General features: G+C 48.7%; 1 protein-coding gene across 15 annotated transcripts in view; it reads left to right on the forward strand.

Annotated features, from left to right (window-relative positions):
* itpr1b (inositol 1,4,5-trisphosphate receptor, type 1b) overlaps positions 1–19,866 on the forward strand; it is a 97,793-nt gene that overhangs the window by 51,312 nt on the left and 26,615 nt on the right. For 12 of the 15 annotated variants that reach the window (XM_030373866.1, XM_030373880.1, XM_030373881.1 and 9 more), the window contains 10 exons: positions 155–284; positions 1,695–1,879; positions 9,697–9,880; positions 11,604–11,920; positions 12,921–13,121; positions 14,174–14,284; positions 14,649–14,744; positions 14,927–15,058; positions 15,516–15,623; positions 16,738–16,969. In XM_030373866.1, coding sequence (XP_030229726.1) covers positions 155–284; positions 1,695–1,879; positions 9,697–9,880; positions 11,604–11,920; positions 12,921–13,121; positions 14,174–14,284; positions 14,649–14,744; positions 14,927–15,058; positions 15,516–15,623; positions 16,738–16,969 — 1,696 coding nt within the window. Of the gene's footprint in view, positions 1–154; positions 285–1,694; positions 1,880–9,696; positions 9,881–11,603; positions 11,921–12,920; positions 13,122–14,173; positions 14,285–14,648; positions 14,745–14,926; positions 15,059–15,515; positions 15,624–16,407; positions 16,701–16,737; positions 16,970–19,866 lie in introns of those variants that run through there. The other 3 variants (XR_003979116.1, XM_030373877.1, XR_003979117.1) reach the window with 3 other exon arrangements.

Consider the following 19,866-nt stretch of genomic DNA (forward strand, 5'->3'; position numbering starts at 1 on the left):
GTCCAGAGTGTGTGTGTGTGTGTGTGTGTGTGTGTGTGTGTGTGTGTGTGTGTGTGTGTGTGTGTGTGTGTGTGTGTGTGTGTGTGTGTGTGTGTGTGTGTCTGGGTTTGTGCGTGCATGTTTTTATATGTCTGTTTATGTGTGTGTCCTACAGGGCGAGGCCCTACGGCAGATCCTGGTCAACAGATACTATGGGAATCTCAAGCCCAGCGGGAGGAGAGACAGCGTCACAACCTTCTCCCCCAGCCCCCTGAGTCCTACAGCGCAAGGAAAGCCCACTACAGGTATGTGTGTTTGTGTGTGTCTGGGTCTTCCCTTTGTATGGGCGTGCACATGTGTCTTCCATGTGTGTAAACGTGCACATCTTCCCTGTGTGTGTGTGTGTGTGTGTGTTTCTTTCTTGTGTGTGCGTGTGTGTCTTCTGTGTCTTACGTGTGTGTGTGTGTGTGTGTGTGTGGGGGGGGGGGTTGTTTGTGTGTCTCGCCCTGTGCGTGTGGGTGTCTACCCTTTGTATGTGTGTGTGCATGTGTTTGTGCATGTATGTGTGTGCCTACCCTGTTCGTTTGTGTGTGTTTGTGTTTGTGAATGTGCATGTGTGTGTCTGCACTTCTCCCCTGTGTACATAAGAATAGCTGATGTGGGCCATTCTTTCTGCCACCCAACCCAGCCATGACCTTTTCCCTAAGCAGTGAAGCGCTAGTTTGTCACTGACATTTATACGCACGTCACTGCAGCCCTGCGTTAACTACTGATATGACGCTGTTCTCCGGGCCATTCCAGACATCGGTGATGTATGTTTAGGGGGGGGGGGGGGGGGGGGGATAGTATGTTTCTGATCTCGGCAGCGGCCCAGTCCTCGGACGCTCCGCTACCGGGCATTCAAGGCGTCGTTTTACAGTGCTAATGCAGAGCCGTGCGGTTGCCAGGCGACCTTAGCGGCATGCATTGATTCAGAATGGGCCAGTTCATGCACCTGCTGGAGGGAGGGGGGGGGGGGGGGAGAGAGAGAGAGAGAGAGGGAGAGAGAGAGAGAGAGAGAGAGAGAGAGAGAGAGAGAGAGAGAGAGAGAGAGAGAGAGAGAGAGAGAGAGAGAGAGAGAGAGAGAGAGAGAGAGAGAGAGAGAGAGAGAGAGAGAGAGAGAGAGAGAGAGAGAGAGGTGTTATCTCCTGGCTGTTCTCTCACTGCGGCTCCGTCCATTCTCCGTGGCTGTGAGAGCAGACGGTGTCGGTATTAAAGTCCAGACGGCGGCAGCTATGGAAGTCTGTACAGTGCTATCGGGATGAGGTGTCAACCCCCCCCCCCCACACACACACACACACACACACAGATACATACTCAGCATCTATAGCGCTTCAGGGCACCTTGAAAAGCGCAGTTTAAATGCGATCAATTAATCGTAGATTAATTGATTGATTTTATTTGACTATTTTGATATATATATGAACAGCACTCTGTGCATTAAAATACGTAAATAGTCAGGGATGACACAATAAAGCCCGAAGGCTTATTTCCATTGTGTAGCAGCAAATCATACATCAGTCATTCAAATAAATTTAAAAACTACATAGAAGTCACACACATAAAAAAAATATTTTTTGCTTCCATTCTTGAAGAGCAAGCAAACCGATATGCAGTTCCTTACCCATGGCATCGTCTCACCCCACAATCTGCCCTCCCCCGGCCTGTGTCTGTAGTGGTGAGCTCCGGGGTCGGAGGTCGTGCAGAGCTGAGTCTGGCGGAGGTCCAGTGTCATCTGGACAGGGAGGGCGCCTCAGACCTGGTCATCGACCTCATCATGAACGCCACCAGCGACCGCATCTTCCAGGAGAGCATCCTATTGGCCATCGCCCTGCTGGAGGGTGGCAACACCGTCATACAGGTGAGCAGGACCCTATTGGTCGGGGACGATATCCCCCTCCCCCTCAAAGGGATATTTCTGCCAATGATAGGCAGGCAACTGAAGTGTTACATGGAATGGTGGACTGGTGGATACATGGAATGACATCTAAAAACACACGAGATATGGAAATACCTTCTGGATGATATGTGCTAAAGCGGCCTGAAACCGCACATGAAAACAAATGAAATATTGGGTAAAACATGCTAATTTCGTTATCCCTGCTAACGGCATCAACAAGAGATACCTGAAAAAAAAAACAGAAACCCTACACTAAACAATAACACACTCTGAACAGGCCATGCTAGCCTTCTTAAACCACCAAAACAAGTCTTACCTGGCCTGAACCCTTCTGAAGTTCTGGGGAAAAACCTTGGAGAGTTTGAGGGTTGGGTTTCTTTACTTGTTCTCCGGCAGCCGCACGCATCGCTGTGCTACACGCAACCAAGTGACAGGTGGCAACATGAAAGACAGGCAAGAACCCCACCCCCCCCGTGCTGTAGCACTAAAGGTGCGGTGCAGAATACAACACAAAACGGTTTGAAAGGCCTCCCCGCTGCAGACTGCGGTGGTGAGGGGAGGGGGAGCGTAGCCTGCGGAGGGCACGCTGGTTCACATAGGTCCATGGTCACAGGGCCAGGAGTTGCCACAACAACAACCTCTCCTAACCCAACACCAGCCCTCAGCTGACTGCACAGCAATTACATTAGCCTGGCATGTGTGTGTGTGTGTGTGTCTTTCCCTGTCTTTGTGTGTGTGTTTTTATGCATGCGTGTTTGTGTGTGTGTGTGTGTGTTTGTAAGTGAGTGCAGTTGTTTGTGTTTTTGGTGTGCTTGTGAGTGAGTGCAATTGGGTATGTGTGTGTTTGTGCGTGAGTGCAAGTGTGTGTGTGTGTGTTTGTGTTTGTATGTGAGTGCAATTTTGTGTGTGTGTGTTTGTGAGTGCAACTGTGTATGTCCTTCTGATTGCAATTATGTGTGTGAGTGCAATTGTGTGTGTGTGTGTGTGTCTGTGTTTGTGAGCAAGTGCAATTGTGTGTGTGTGCTACTGATTGCAATTATGTGTGCGTGCGGTTATCACAATATGTGTGCGTGTCTCTGTATGCGTGCGTGTGTGTGCCTGCATGCATGCATTTGTGAGAGTGCACACCCGCCACCTGAGCCAAGCGTGAGTGTGTCAGTGTTCGCCTGTGCCCTCGTGTGTATGTGCCTCCGTGTGCACAAACAGGTCGCAGTGTTGCATAACGGCGGGTTATATTTGCATAGTGCTCCTGCCTGACAAAGCCTGACTTCCCACAGAGTTTGCACAGCAACGCTCACATGATGTTCTCCTCACATGTGGCTCCTGTTCCTTCATGAATAGCACCAGGTGACGCCCAACCAAGCCCCACAACGTCACACTCTGAGAGAACAAAGGGAATGTGTAACGCAACCCCCCCCAGGACAAATGTCCAGGGGGGGTCACACTGGCTGACCTTTGACCCGGCCACGCTGTTTGATGGTTAACACCTCAGGGGTCATGACACACACACACACACACACACACACACACACACACACACACACACACACACACTTTTTAATGTTAGCATATTCACCAATGCCTAAGGGGCGGTGAGGTCCCCAACCAAGCCAAAGGAAATTTTCTTCTTTCGCTATTAGTCACAGCCAGTGAGAAGCAGCTATTGGAGAAGGACACTGAAGCCATAACCCTGTCCATCTTCTTTCCTTTATTATCTGATTCCCTGATTCCCTCCCCAATTAATACCACCGTGGCTGGTATAAAGTGAATTGAAAGCATATCAGCAGATTCATCCCATTTCCAAATCTTGTGAAACTGCAGGCGGCCTGGGCCTGATTTAAGGACAGAAGGCTGGTTGTTTCCCACCAAATGAAAAACAGGACAGAAACACATTAGTGCTAAAGACCTTGTTGTTGTTGTTGTTGTTGTTTTCGAGTTTTTTGGTTTCAAATGTTTTTCAGTCCGGGCTAACCACTGCTTCTAGGAAAGAGTTTGGGGGGGGGTTGGAGAGTGAATGAGCTTTAAAGATCAAATGAGTTTTAGAGATCTATAGAGGTGGGAGGTTAGGGACGGATTCGTCCGTGGTCCCGGAGCTCTGCCCTGGATAAGCTGGATGTTATGGCCCTAAGGATGACATTTATTATGTCCGTAATCAAAGAAAATTGGCTTAGGTCCAGCTCGCTGCTGTTTAACCTAGGACACATTTTGCAGTTTCCTTCAGTCCAACCGCTTTCTTTTCTCCTTCTCTCTCGGTGAAGCCAGTGTTTTCAGATCCATATCGAGTGAAGTAATACCCACACGCGGGCGCGGCTACGATCAGGTCGACTTGTTGATCACAGTCGTAGGAAATCTATCGATCTTGTCCCTTTTATTGTAATATAACACTCAAAAAGGCATGACCTTCTGGTGTTCATTCAGCCAAATGTTAGGCTCTGTGTCGACCGTGTTCCCTGCCGCGGTGCTCGCACCAAAAGTTTGTCCCGGCGTTATTCAGAGGCCAATGGAGAGCTCTTTACCTGAGGATACGCTCAAGGCTCCAAGTCTTACGTCTTAAGCCCAATACACACAGAGCGTGAATACCGGTTCCTATTTGGGCTGCGACCCAAAAAAGGAAAATGGAATCATATTGACTCAGCCGAGCAATGCGCACACAGCGCAAATGTAGCTTTTGTTTCTTTTGCGCTCCCTTTGTATAGAACTCGGGTTTATTTTGAACATCAAAAATTGGGAAGCGTTATTCTGTGTCCGTCCCCACACGGCTGTGTGCTTTGGCTCCACTCCTATTTGACTTCACTAGTGCTTGCACCGATATACAGTGAGCAGAGACGTGGTCTATGGAAGTGTTTCTCAGGCAAGGTGTCTTTATGTTTGTACGCCTGCCATTGTACAGATTATAAACATACACGCTGAACACACATTAGCCATGCATTTCAAGAACTATGGAGAGTCTTTCAGTGGCATTCATCACATGCCACAAGGCCTTGTCTGTATTATATTTAAATGTAGTATTTTTTATTAAACCGGGTTGGTCTCTTGATATTCAAATACATTTTGCAAGAGAGACCATGCCAAGATAGGCAGCGTACCCATTTCAAGCTCTGTTACGACATACAAACCTTTACAGAAACTTGAAACCCTGGAAAATCTAAGATTCTTGTCATCTTCTACATCTGAAAGCAGAAAAGCTGTGATAAGAACGAGGGGTCAAGACATTTATCAACCACAATTACATTTTCCTGCCTTTCTTTAGCTCTTGCTTTAAAGTTCTTTAAAGCAACCAATTCTCAGTTTTAAAGTGTCATTTAACACCAGGAGACGAGTTGAAAATGGAACAGGCTACAGGTATTCAGATGTGGAAGTTGTGAAACCTCAAGTAAGCAGAGAGATACACACTCGCTTTTTAGGACCTTAAACCTGGCTGTCATTTCACACAGCCATGCCCTGCATCCTTTCCGACTGCTTTGAAACCACGCTACTTTGTCAAATATTAGCTCCTGACTTATATGACTTGACAGCCCTTGTCAGCGCGGCTCTAAACACACGTTAACAAGAAGTAACAGACAGTGACACTTAATGTTTACACACACGCACGCACGCACGCACGCAAGAACTCACACACACAAACACACGTCGGGTTTCCTGTGCACTGGGCTAGCTTTCGTGCTTGAGAAACTGTGCACAGTACACACGACTGCATCGGGATGTGTACACCTGCACTATAAACCTTGTTTGTATCAACAATATGCTAATTTGTTCACGTCCCAAATACGCTTGGGCGCAAATGTACATGCCGCATGTCAGGCATTTACTGTCAACGTTACATTTACATAACTCTGGACAAAGGATTGTGTGTGTGTGTTTGTTTGTTTGTACACATAAGCATATGTGTGGGTGATTACCATTGATAGGTTGCGGAGTATTATGTAAGGGCCATTAATTCCCACACAGCCTTCCCGTCCCAACAACATTTCCCCCAGAACTCTGGCCTCTCTTCCTCTCCCTCCCCTCCCCCACGACCTGTGACCCCGACCTATCACAGAAGCAAGCAGCTGTCACTAACTCTCACTCAACAGGAACCGATTACTGTCGCGTCCGGTCTGCCGTGAGCACTATCAGGTTCCATTCTAGCCAACCTCTTGTAAGAGCACGAGTCAAAGTCTCCTTTTACGCATCGGCGTGTTTACAACACGAGCACCAGCTCCCTCTCAGCCAATAGAGCGCAGGGGGGCCTTTAGAAGGCCACGCCCTGAAACCCTCATTATACTATAAGTCCATAAGAATGTCACTATCCTGTAGTCTGCATGACCAGCCAACATGAGGTATGTTCGGCCTGCTCTTGCACGGGAGAAATGACTCGTCGACAGCGGGTTTCGATTTGTCCGTTTAGCACGGGTTTTGCGTCCGCATCTTGTTAGGCGCTGCGGACGCGATCGCATGTTTCTTTTCAACACTCACCTCAGTTGGCATGGGATTTGCCTTCATTTAAAACCGCCAATATATGTAAAAATGGATGGATTGCTGGTTGAGGTGGCTCAGTATGGCATTGTCACTCAGCGAGGTGTGTGTGTGTGTGTGTGTGTTGTGGGTGGGGGGCGAGCCGGCAGTATAAATAGATCTTACATAACGGAGCTTGTTGATGCCAGGAAAGGGAGAAGGCAGCTCAAGAGGGGAGAGAGGAAAAGGGAGGGAATGGAGTTTCTCTTTTTTATTTGTTTTTTGCCTTTCCTCGTTTGGCTTCTTTCTTCCTTCACTTCCTTCTCTCTTTCATTCCTCCCTTCTTTCTTTCGTTTTTTCCTTAGTTTTTCTCTCCTTTCTTTTCCTTTTTCTTTAAAATGTCTTTGCTCATCCTTTCTTTCCTCCTTCTCTCTTTCCTTCTCTCCTTCTCCCAGTGGGAGGTGTATGCCTTGCATGGCAGAGAAGTATGCCAGCCCACCATTTTCCTCAAGACAAACTATTCAGCAGCCAACTGCTGGAATGCATGCATTGATGAAACAAAACTTGATCAAATCTATTGACACGTTTATTTGCCCCTGAAAATATTTGCACGTCCGCCAGAAATACTTCTAAAGTGCGTTGTACCAAACAAATAATGGAACACAAACATGGCCATCCACCGCATAGAATGTCACTTGGCATACATTTCATTTCCCAGCCCACCAGGCGTTTAACAAAGAGCGTCTGTAGTGTACTTTGTCCTTGTTTATGGAAGTCTAGTCTCCCGCCTCCTCACCACAGTGGACAGGACCTTCTGGGCTGCAGGCTACAGCAGACAGCAGACTCACTGCACATGTTTGTTTTTCCCCCGCGTCGTCATAAGGCAGTCAGGCGTCGATAACATCACGCACCTTCCTGACTGGAGATGTTTTTTAATGGCTGAGCGATCATGAGGTTCCATTAAACACAGTAATGTCATAAAGCCTGAGGCGTTTCTGCAGCTCTCTACTGCCCAGAGAGAAGGACTTAAAGCGGGAGAGGAAAGGAGAGAGAAGGAGAGAGAAGGAGAGAGGGGAGAGAGAGAGGAGGGAGAGAGAGAGAGAGAGAGAGAGAGAGAGAGAGAGAGAGAGAGAGAGAGAGAGAGAGAGAGAGAGAGAGAGAGAGAGAGAGAGAGAGAGAGAGAGAGAGAGAGAGAGAGAGAGAGAGAGAGAGAGAGAGAGAGAGAGAGAGAGAGAGAGAGAGAGAGAGAGAGAGAGAGAGAGGGAGAGAGAGAAGTATTGCATAAGTCTTTGCCGATTCATTCCCTAATCAGATAACGATGAAATGAATGACCCCCATCTCGTAAACAAGATTATGTTCACGGCTCGGACAACATGTTCTGAATAAACATCAAGCAACAAAAACAAGAAAGAAATTAAAAGTGTTTTATAAAACGAACAGAAAGAAAACAACTTTGATTGACTTGGAAAGGTATGATCTTATCTGGCCTTTATATACATACTTGACACACTCCTTCGTCCCTTCTGTAAATGTGACTTCAACATTAATTTATTATTAATTTCATATTTAATATTCATCAAGTTTTATTTTATGATTTTTATTTATATATAGGCCTTCACTATATCTAGTATATTTTTTGTATCTAATAATATTACTCATAGTTTTGTAAATAGGTTTATGTCTCGCAGGCTTGACATCCATAAGCACCGCACCTCCTACAGAGGCAACCGTTGCACCTGCAGAAAAGTACACTATCTTGATTGTGTGTGTGTGTATGTGTGTGTGTCGGCTCCTGAGACTTGTGTGCGCATCCCTCACCGGGGGGTTATGTAAGAGACTTTCAAAGGGCCCCCCCTTCACAAAAAAAAGCAGCCTTTACGTGATAACTCCAGGCCCCCTCTCCCTCCCCCGCCATCCGTTCCAGACTCCTCCTCACACACACTGTCCTGGCACAAAAGAAATGTAGAGCCGGATTTTCCTTCCTGGCGCCACCCCACGGCCCACTGCCCCCCCCACCCCCCCACCCACCCCCCCCCCCCCCCCCCCCACCCACACTACACCTCACCAGAGCACCACCCGCCTCCCTCTGGTGTGATGTAACAGGGCTCTGGCGGAGGTGCCGCGTTTCCCCGCTGCCGCCACTCAGCTGATTACAGCCCTTATGTAACGAGGGATTGGAGGGGGGAGTGGGGTGCTGTGGCGGAGGGGGGGGGGGGGGGGATAGAGCAGGGTACTCCCGCGCGTTGCGCAAAAAAAAACAGTTGCGACAACGATGAAAAGCACTCTGTGAAGAGAAGGGCGCCGCTGCAGAGGAGTGGTGTTGGATCACGTATCACACTGCCCGTCTCTCCTGTTGGAGCCTCTCACAAAGCCTGCTGTGGTTGCAGGAACACACCAAGCAGTTATGTTTGAACCATTTTCGGTGTATTTGCATTTAAATGCAAATGTGTATTTAATTATTATTTGCTTGTTTATGTTTGCTAATTTATGTTATGTATGTCTTGTGTTTATTTATATACAGTATATAAATATATATATATATATGCATAAATTGTATAATATACCGTCTATTATAAGTTCAAATGTAAGAATCCTATTTGTTGAAGTGGGCATGTGCTGATGTGTGGTTGCAGGCACATATGCACGTGGATGCATGCTTGTGTGTCTGTGTGTGTGGGTGTGTGTGTGCCCGTGTGTGCACGTAGTCTCCAGGGAAGCCTCCTGCTTTGCCCCCAGGCCAGGGAGCAGATGGAGTGAGTTCAGGTTAGAACAGTGCTGGCCCTTCAGCGTGTTTTCCCCACCGTAAAGGAAAGCAGTCATTATGTAACTCCTCTCCCGCGTGAGCTCGCTGCCTTCCACAGAACCAGGGCTGAACCAACACCCTAAGAACTGTCCCTGAGCTGTTTACCACAGACAAATGCAGAGTTCACGAGAATACTCTGCAACACGCGAGCCTTACTGTACAATACAACGGGTCACATGTTGTGTTGCGTTGAGCCTAAGATAAGATAGGATAACATCAGATGCACTTTATCACACGCAGTCAAGACAGTAAAATAATGAAGGAGTTGAGAATATGCAAAAATAAAGAAAGCTGTGAATAATCATTCATACATGAGTGGTATAAATAATTACAAAATACAATACAATACAATGCAACATGACAACCTGGCTGTAAATAAAAATGAAAAGTTAAGATAGTAGAAACAGAAATACTACCTGCTCATGAATGACATGCATCTACATAAGATTAGAATTGCAATTGTCAATTTAGATAACAGCTTCAACAGCATAATAACAAAATGTATAACAAATGTGTACGACTCTCCTCCGTCTCTACGCAGAGATCCTTCTTTGCACGGCTGACGGGCGATAACAAGTCTGAGAAGTTCTTCAAGGTGTTCTACGAGCGCATGAAGCTGGCCCAGCAGGAGATCAAGGCCACGGTGACGGTGAACACCAGCGACCTGGGCAGCAAGAAGAAGGAGGAGGAGCCGCCCGACAAGGACGCCGTAGCACGCAAGAAAGGTACATACTACCTCTATTCAAGGTTGAACACAGACTTTCCTCCTACCTTCAACTGCACCCTCACGCAAGAGTTATTTATTTTACATTTTCTCCAACGTGTGGGTGAAAGTTGGTGAGGACCAACAGTTGAGGTGTCCCTTAGCAAGCTAACCTTGTCCTACCTGCTCCCGACAGGCTAGATCCAGTGTATCCAGTCTATGGTTGACCACACTGTAGGGTATGAAAGTGTATATGAATGGATGGATGAAACGGTGAATGTGAGGAACTAATTCTAAAGTGCTTGGAGTGGCCACAGTTTAGGATAGTGCGAGAAAGATGCGGTACAGTCCATTTCCTTTTTTTTTTTTAAATATGTTTTGTCCAAGTCCAGCCAGGCATAATACAGTCTAATATAAATATTATTGGGACTATTATCAAGGTGTTTCTCCTAAAGGGATACACCGAGATATCCTGAAATAGGAGGCTGCCAAACTTAACCAGATTCAGTTTTTGATTACAAATTCCTCATTGTCCGTCAAGAAGGGGAGTTCGCTGACTGAGCATTTGCTCTCCGTTAGTCGCTTTACTTGTAGAGTTACAGTAGCCTAGCTATTCATGGGAGGGGGAAACACTTTTAATTACTTTCCAAAATTGTCCAATGTGTTCAGAATAGTCCATTTTTTTATAAACAAGTGCTAGTAACAACACAACCAGATTCTAGTTGGTCATCTAACACTTAGTTAATTCTGCATTATTTTCCATGCTATGATTTAATAGCCTACCTGTGAAGCACCCCTGGCATGATAATTTCATCAGCTGCTTCTGTCTTGCCAGTCTTGGCGCATGACATAAACCTAATTCTCACGCACCAAAAATAGTTCCCAATTATCTGAGACCAAAGCCATTTTACCGATAGAAATTGCCGCCACCAGTCTGTGAATTTAAGGTTTTCCGGCTTGGTGTGTACAGGTTTGACCCGGGAATATAAGAAAGGTGTTAGAGCAACAGTGTTGACAAGCAATCCTGACCTCGGCATGTCACCTCCCTGATATGAGTTGACTCTGGGACTTTCTATTGATTATGCAAGGCAGGTTTCTTCTTTTACTCCCTAATTGTTCCCACCCAGTTTCAGACACGGAATCTGGGAGAATGACCTCAGTCCGTTGCTGTGCGAAAGCGTTTAGAGACTGACTTGTGAGTCTTGTGTGATGGCTGCAGTTTATGTTGTTCCCTTCTCTTCTTCCAAATTTCTTCTGCTGATCAGAAGCCATCGGGAAAGATGATTTGCCTTGGATTAAGTTATTTATGTGTCTGAAAGAGAAATAAACTCCTACACTATGCTTAACCCTTATCCTTTTGTTGGAAGCAGCCAACAAAATCCAACCTTTATAGTGCAAAACAAACCCCACACGTCTAATGGGAATATTTGAGAGGGCAGGGGGGGTTAGAGGTCAGGACGCGGGAGGTTAGACATGTGTGAGGTTAAAGGCACTATCACTGCTCGCTTATCGAGTCGCACTATTGGAAACCAACATGGGTGGCTGACTGATTGAATGAATGAAAGGGTGAATGTCAATCTTAAAGGGGTTTAATGGGTTACAGAAGGACTACTAAGCCCCAAAAAACCCATTCACACATAGTCTCGCCACTTCAACAAAATCAATGAGTTTATTATATATTTTTTATATATTCAGATTATCGCATTCTATAATCAACACCCAACCTTTGACCTCTCTGCGGCCAGCTAAAGACGCTCCGGGGCTGGTTGCTGCGGCGGCGACAGTGCCGGCGACCACGGTGGTGGTGGTGGCGGTGGCGAGCGAGGACATCAAGGAGCAGCTGGTGGAGGCCACACTGACCACCAAGAAGGCCTTCACCACGTACCGGCGCGAGGCGGAGGCGGAGGAGCAGCAGGCGGCGGCGGAGGGCGCGGCGGCGGCGGCGGCGCCGGCCGGCGACAAGGGCCAGGAGGAGGGCGAGATGAGCGTCATCATCACCATCATGCAGCCCATCCTGCGCCTCATGCAGCTGCTCTGCGAGAACCACAACCGGGAGCTGCAGGTCAGCCGCCAGGGGGCTACCGCCGGGGTCAGGGGGGGGCCTACTGCCGGAGGTCATAGGGGGGGACTCTGGAGGTCAGAGGGGGGACTCTGGAGGTCATGGGGGTGCTATGGAGGTCAGAGGAGGACACTCGCACACGTACGCACAAACTCACTTCCAGCACCAGGCAGTTTCGTAAGTTATGAAAGTGTGGCAAAGTCAGGAAGTGGGGCTAAATAAAGTATTGTGAAACCAGCACTTTCCATTGTTGGTACATCTCGGTCTGCTAGCAACATGAGGAGATGGAGGAGGTCTTGACAAACTCAGCCCCCCCACCTCCAACCTCCGCGTGTTCGTCCAGACAGAGAGACAAGCCAGACAGACATCACACTTCCCTCTTACAGTAAATGTGTTTATACATGCTGCTGGGCAGGGGGTGGGGGTGTGTGTGTGTGGGGGGGGGGGGGGGGGGGGGGGGGGGGGTGAAATCCTGGACACGGGCGTGCACGTGGAGATGTTGTGTGTGTGTGAGCACGCAGCACGAAGGCTGCCGCTTGGCCTCTGCCTGCCTCGCTGAGATGGATGCCCGCGGCGACGGGAACCGAACACGGCTGGCTTCCGGAGGGAGAGTAGTGAGGAGCCCCTCTCATTATAGCTGATGAGGCGGAGCAGCAGCAGCGACCACAGGCCTGCGCTCCGGCTCCGTCCTTTGAGAGGGAGAGGTTTCCTAGTGGAGAGGTCGCGGCTCCGTGTGTGTTGCTTTCTCGCTTCCAACCCTCACACTAAGGTCCTCGCACAGAGACCAGGGTTCAAAGTCCTTACTAACACGCCTGATTGTCCCCTTTTATGTGTTTGACTTCATTCATTTCATGAATGGAATCATTAGGGCCTTGTCTTGAAGAGCCATTAGTAGAGCACACAGATGCATGATGGGTAGAGCGGCCTTCCGGTCGGTACAGCAGGTAAAACCAGGCGGGGGGGCCGCCTTTTTAACACGCTTGTCCGACACGCTCCCTTCCAGAATTTCCTCCGCAACCAGAACAACAAGAACAACTACAACCTGGTGTGCGAGACGCTGCAGTTCCTGGACTGCATCTGCGGCAGCACCACGGGGGGGCTGGGCCTGCTGGGCCTCTACATCAACGAGAAGAACGTGGGCCTCATCAACCAGACGCTGGAGAGCCTCACCGAGTACTGCCAGGGCCCCTGCCACGAGAACCAGGTACGTCCACCACCAACCCCCCCCCCGAATGGTCTGCCCATTGGCCAGACAAAAAGGACCGACACATCATGTAGGAGGTAGAGCCGGTTGGCTGGTAACCACAAGGTTGCTAGTTTGATCCCCGGCTCCTCCTAGCGAGCTGGGGATTTGAGGTGTCCCTAAGCAAGGCACCTAACCCTAACTGCTCCCTTGCATGGCTGACGCCGCCGTGTGTGTGTGTGTGTGTGCATGTGTGCATAAATGGGTAAATGATATAAATGTCGGTAAAATATCATTTTCCATGTATGTCCCACTTTTACCTTTTGCCCCATTGGGCATATTTCGATTTACACAGCATCGTTTAATTCAGGGGAGTCTGGGACTCCACCGTTTGTTTTGCTTCACAGTCTCTCCCCAGGCAGCCATGGCTCCTCCCCTCCCCCGTTTGAAACCCTCCCCTCCAACCTGACAACCCCAGGCCTGCCTCCCCCCCCCACCCCTCACCACCACCCCAACCCCGGGAATCCTGCCCGAGTTTGTTCTCCTTTGGGAGGATTAACATGTCACATGTGACGGCCTTCTTCGATGCTGCTGCTGTTTGTGTGTGTGTGTGGCGACGAGGGAAAGACAGCTCGGCTAAACTTGATATTGCTCCAACGCGGTCAAGCCCGGGACGGGTTTGTTTTCAGTAACCTGAGATGAAAACATTTAAGAAAAAAAGATGGTTAAGGGGTGAATTAGCGCTGATTTGTGATAACCCCTGCGCCCCTTACAGTTCATCTCCACTTTTCTCCACCCTACCTATGGCATTTTGTATTTATGTATGTACTATGTATACATGTGTGTGTGTATGTGTGTGTATGTATTTATCTATGAGAATATATATATGTTATTTTTTACTTATTTGTTGTATAGCTTGGTTTAAAATGTAGAGAAAGTTTGTTTTGTGTGTCATGCGCTGAAGCTTTCTTCTGTTTGTATAATCATATTGTCTTCTGCACATATCTGAGTGGACTGGACACTACCATTGCCGTCCCCCTGATGGTGCCTCTGTGTCCACGGTGTCCCCTCAGAACTGCATCGCCACCCACGAATGCAACGGCATCGACATCATCATCGCCCTCATCCTCAACGACATCAACCCGCTGGGCAAGAAGAGGATGGACCTGGTCCTGGAGCTGAAGGCGAGGCTCCACCTCCGCCTCACACCCTTTGTTTGCCCTCGGCATGACTCAGATAATCAGATAATCCTCCCGGTGATGTAGGAGCTGTGTATCAGCCGTCTGCGGAAAAAGAAAGTGATTTCCCCCATGCTGCTGAAGTGTGAAATAGACCTTTCACATGTATATAATGCATGTACTGAATGAGTGTTTGCTTGACCTTTGATTCATGACGGAGGGAAAGTTGTGGTAAAGACGGAAAAAACAATGTGTTGTGCGCTCCGAGGGCTTCTCGTGTCGGTTTAGGGCAGAGGTCACGTTTGGTTTGTATGGTGCTTGCGCAGCGTTCAATAAGGGTCTTCTCTTCTCCCACATGATCTCATCTCAGAACAACGCCTCCAAGCTGCTCCTGGCCATCATGGAGAGCCGCCACGACAGTGAGAACGCCGAGAGGATCCTCTACAACATGAGGCCCAAAGAGCTGGTGTGTGTGTGTGTGTGTCTGTGTGTGTGTGTGTGTGTGTGTGTGTGTGTGTGTATGTGTGTGTGAGCATGTGTGCAGTACTGGCAGCGCTAGTGCATTCACGCTCACAGATAAGCCAACAACTTAAAGGTGAAGGACTGACCCCTCCTCTCCCCCCCCCCCCCCCCCCCCCCCACCCACAGGTGGAGGTGATCAAGAAGGCCTACATGCAGGGGGAGATCGAGGTACTCCCTGAGGAGGGGGAGGAGGGGGAGGACGAGCACTCGGCGTCCCCGCGCAACGTGGGCCACAACATCTACATCCTGGCGCATCAAGTAAGCCGCGGCCGCCGCAGCGGCGTTCATAGTGTCGGCGCGGCTTCCTTTGAGGCCGAGCTGCGGGGCTCCATGTGCCAGTACATGTGTCGATTGCTCCGCTATCGGACGCCCTCCCCCCCCCCAGGGGCCGGCCTTCAGGCACTGCGGGGCTCTGACGCAGGCTGTGTCTCTAGAAACGGGTGAAGTGAGATCGTAGCAACAGGTGCGTCTGTTAAGGTTCCAGCACAAAAAAAAAATATATATACTGTGGAAAACAGTATATTAAATGATTTTTAATGATCCTTGCCAGTTGCCACATTACACATAGATTGCGCAACAGATAAACTTGAGTCAAGAGAAGGCCAGGTGTTAACCCGGGCTAATATACCAGCGGTGTACGGCGGCGGATGGCGTGACGATACGGCGATGTGCGGCGGTTTACTGTCTAACTGCCGACGCCGGGCTTCTGTTTCAGTTGGCTCGCCACAACAAGGAGCTCCAGGCTATGCTGAAACCCGGGGGCACCTACGGGGAGGGGGATGAGGCCCTGGAGTTCTACGCCAAGCACACGGCGCAGATCGAGGTGGGTCCCACCGGAACCCCCGTTCCTGAGGCTGAATGGCTGATTATGGTTCCAAGTTGACGCAACGCAATGACCATGCAGAAGCTTCGACGCAGTCGTGGACCTTTATGGTTCTGCGTTGGGTTTTAGTAAGCGGACCAATCACAGCCCTTGCTGCTGCATTGCCTCGACGGAAGGTTACCGTTTTTGGGAGGCGCACCGCACGTCAGGCCCTTGCGGTGGATGCAAGGATGTAAGGGGCCCTAACCCTCTTGCATTGCGTGAACGTGGGACCAGAATCATTCCAGAGTCATTGAGTGTGTGTGTGTGTGTGTGTGTGTGTGTGTGTGTGTGTGTGTGTGTCTGTGTGTGTGTGTGTGTGTGTGTGTGTGTGTGTGTGTGTGTGTGTGTGTGTGTGTGTGTGTGTGTGTGTGTGTGTGTGTGTGTATGTTTGTCTGTGTGTGTGTGTGTGTGTGTGTGTGTGTGTGTGTGTGTGTGCGCTCGAGCCCGGACGAGCTGTTGACTGATTCACTTTTCTGCGCTGTGTAAACTTGAATGCATTGCAACATACAGTATCTGTTGGCATGGGTGTTGACCTCCGGCATGTGATAGCTGCCGTGTGAGTCACTCCGCTTGGGTGATTTGTCATACTTGAACAGGACAACAGGTGCCTGCGGTGTGTTCGCACGTGCAGTCATATGCACTTGCACGAGTGACTAAGAATCCCGTCAGGTGAAAGTGTCCGCAACCCTAAAGAATGACGGTTAATTATTGCTGACAATAACTTTTTTTTCTTCTGTTTTAGATTTATTATAAAAAGCCCTGTTCTTGTTGTGGAAACGGGTTCAGGTATTCTTACTCAAACATGTAAGGACACCCGAAACCAGAGATCTATTTTTGACATATATTCCAGCGAATCGAAAGCTTGACTGCTAAAGTCAACAAAGGCCGCAATCAAATCAATCGGCATGCATTCCATTTAACTAGTGACTGAAACTGTAACCGTGTGTTCTTCGTCCGGGCCTGTTTGTCACTGTGTGTGTGCGTGTGTGCGTGCGTGCGTGCGTGCGTGCGTGCGTGCGTGCGTGCGTGCGTGCGTGTGTGTGTGTGTGTCTGTGTGTGTCTCGGCGGTCAGATCGTGCGGCTGGACCGCACCATGGAGCAGATAGTGTTCCCCGTGCCCAACATCTGTGAATTCCTGACGACGGAGTCCAAGCTGCGTGTGTACTACACCACCGAGCGCGACGAGCAGGGTAGTAAGATTAATGACTTCTTCCTGCGCTCGGAGGACCTCTTCAACGAGATGAACTGGCAGAAGAAGCTGCGGGGTACTCAGGAGGTTGCTGGCGACGACAACACGGTCCCCTGTGCGTTTCCTTTTTATTTCCTCTCTTTCTCTCTCTCTCTCTATGTCTCTCTATCCCTCTCTCTTTCTACTAGTACTTGGGTTACACAGGCTCTCTCTCTCCCTGGGATGGTCCCTCACCCAAGGTTCCCCTGAGGGATGTTAGCTACTCTACTTCCTCCGTACAGACACACAATCACACACAAAAGACACACAGACACAAACAAACACACACACACACACACACACACACACACACACACACACACACACACACACACACACACACACACACACACACACACACACACACACACACACACACACACATCATTTAATTACATAAACATGTTGACACACACACAAACACAGACACACACACAGGTAGAATTATGATAACCTGAACCTTGGTAGGGCAGAAGGATAGAGAGGGCCTGTAAACTCTGCTAAGTAATAGCTGCATGAGATTACAGTACTGTATATAACCGCCGTAAAAGTATATGTGTACAACTGCGGTTCATAACTACAGTATAAGCAAAGCTGAAATTCGTATCGCTGCACGATCTGAATTCACCGGGAGCAATGTGAGGAATGTGGGGTTGGCATGAGGTGTCATTACCGTGATCGATGTGTTTTCTTACTTTTTCAGGTATTTAATTTGCATACACTCCAAGCGCGTGAACAAAGAGGGCGTTATTTCAAGTGCTCACGCACACGCAGTGTCAGTACATGTCTGTTCCCTTCTCCTATGCCGTGATTTGTAAAGGAGATTTACGTGCTTCACCTGTCAAGTCCAGGTGTAACCCCTGGCTACAGCTTTACTGTGGGAAAGAAGAACGAGGCGGAGACGGGACGCCCCGTTTGGCTTTCAAAACTTTAGAGGGACAGATAAAATGTCCACTCGTCTGTGAACTACGGAAGGACGTGTGTGTGTGAGTGTGTGTGTGTGTGTGTGTGTTGTGACGCGTGCCACTCAGAGGGCCTATTTGGGAGCGGCAAGACAGCGGGAGTCGATTTATGATAAAATTTTTATGGCCGCATAATTTACCCATCTAAAGAAAAGCCAGAAATAGAACAATACACTAGAAACCAATCAGCAGTGGGAAGCACTGTTGCCTCACAGCAACAAGTTGGCCTTAACAAAGGCCCTGGCATTTAGACCTGGAGTTGATCCCCATGCACTGCACTGCACTGTACTGCACTGCACTGTACTGCCCACTGCTCCAAAGGATGATAAGCACACATATCCCCTAAATAATACTTAAATTCCATCTCATCCCTTCTAACCTGCTTACATTGTTTCTTTAGACGGTTCGTTTTGGTGGATTTTGGGACATTGTGTTTTACTTGAGGCTTGACGCTTGTAGCGGTTTGGGTGGTTTGATTCTCAGCCAGAAGGTTTTGGGTACGAAGCCCCATTCAGTGTAGACCTCCTCCAGCAGGATGTCCCAGCCCCTGCCTGCCCCTAGATGTTGAGTATCGGCCATGTTTCGTGTCGGGGATTCCACCAACACTGCATACCGGTTTCAGTGCTCTGGTTCACGCCCACGTGTCACTTTTGATGCGGGACTGCCACGTGGCAGACATGGGGTCTGACGAAGCACTCGGATTGCCCTGAATGGTTTATGTCAATATGTATTCATATAGTGTTGTGTTTGGGAATACATTTTGAGAGTATCCGACTGAAAGAATCCCAACCCTCCCTTCAGAATTCCCTCAAGGCGCTCCCAAAACACCCATGACTAGCTCGCTAGCTTTAGCAATTTGTCTGCCTTGCCTTGTTTATCATCATCATTTCATTTGATTCAAATTAAATGTTGAGACAAGCTTATTACAAGCCTGCGACAGCCACCGATTCCGGCTTATTGTTCACTGTCGAAATGTCTAGAAAATATCAACAAATATCACAAAATGATACTCAAAACAAATTGCCTACCCTAGCTTTAAGTTATTCTTGTGATTTATTAATCCCAGACAGCAGTGTAATTAGCATAGTCCCCTTCCCCTTATGGTAGACGGTATCCCTAGCAACACAGGCTCCCACCCCTCCCCTGTGTGTTTGTGGCATGCAGCCTCACGGCCAGGCCTGCAGCAGATAGAAGAGTCTGCGCACGCTACTGTCCCCACGTGATGTCCCTCCCCAATACCCCCGTCCCTCTCTCTCTGTCTCTGTTTCTCTCTCTCTCCCTCGCCCGTTCTCCGTCTCTCTCTCCATCTCTCCTCTCTAAGCCTTTTTGTGTTTCTCTCTACCTATCCCTTCATCTCATACTCTCTTGCCCTCTCCCCCAACCCCACCCCCCCCCCCCTCCTCTAGGGAGTGAATCAGCAGAAAGTGCGTAGCCCTGAGGGGTGCTCATGTTGTTCTGGGTTTGCTGCTCATCGCCGGCCATGAATGTGTTTGACCTCGCTCGCTAAAAGTCCCCCACTGCTCACTTCTTCTTTTGTTCCTCCAAAATAACTCCAATGTCACGGCTCCCCGTCTCCTGACCATCCTCCATGTGTACGTCAGCTTTGGTGTGCACGTGGGTGGGTTTGTGTTTGTCTGTTGTGCACGTGGTTATGATTTAGAAGTGGTCTGGTCGGATAGAAGTTTATTTTCTTTGGTCCCTCGTGTCCAATCAATATTAAGACACTCACAAATGTCTTTGTCACAATAGCCATAAAAAGCACAACACTGCCGATACTAAAATAGCTAAAACAAACTGCTTCGTTTGACATAACTAAGTCGAATTTTCGTAAGGAATTTGTATTCATTATATCATGCCGCGTGTATATATGGTTGACTGCTGATGGCAACTTAGAGGAGAAGCATGTAAAATGGGTTCCTCTTGCTGTTGGCAAGGGCTCAACACACAGTAAGAGGTCAGCGCCATGATGATAATTATTGGAAGTAAATATTTATCATATCATTAACCTCGA

Source organism: Gadus morhua, chromosome 13, assembly GCF_902167405.1.
Source record: "Gadus morhua chromosome 13, gadMor3.0, whole genome shotgun sequence".
In the NCBI taxonomy this organism is placed as follows: Eukaryota; Metazoa; Chordata; class Actinopteri; order Gadiformes; family Gadidae; genus Gadus; species Gadus morhua.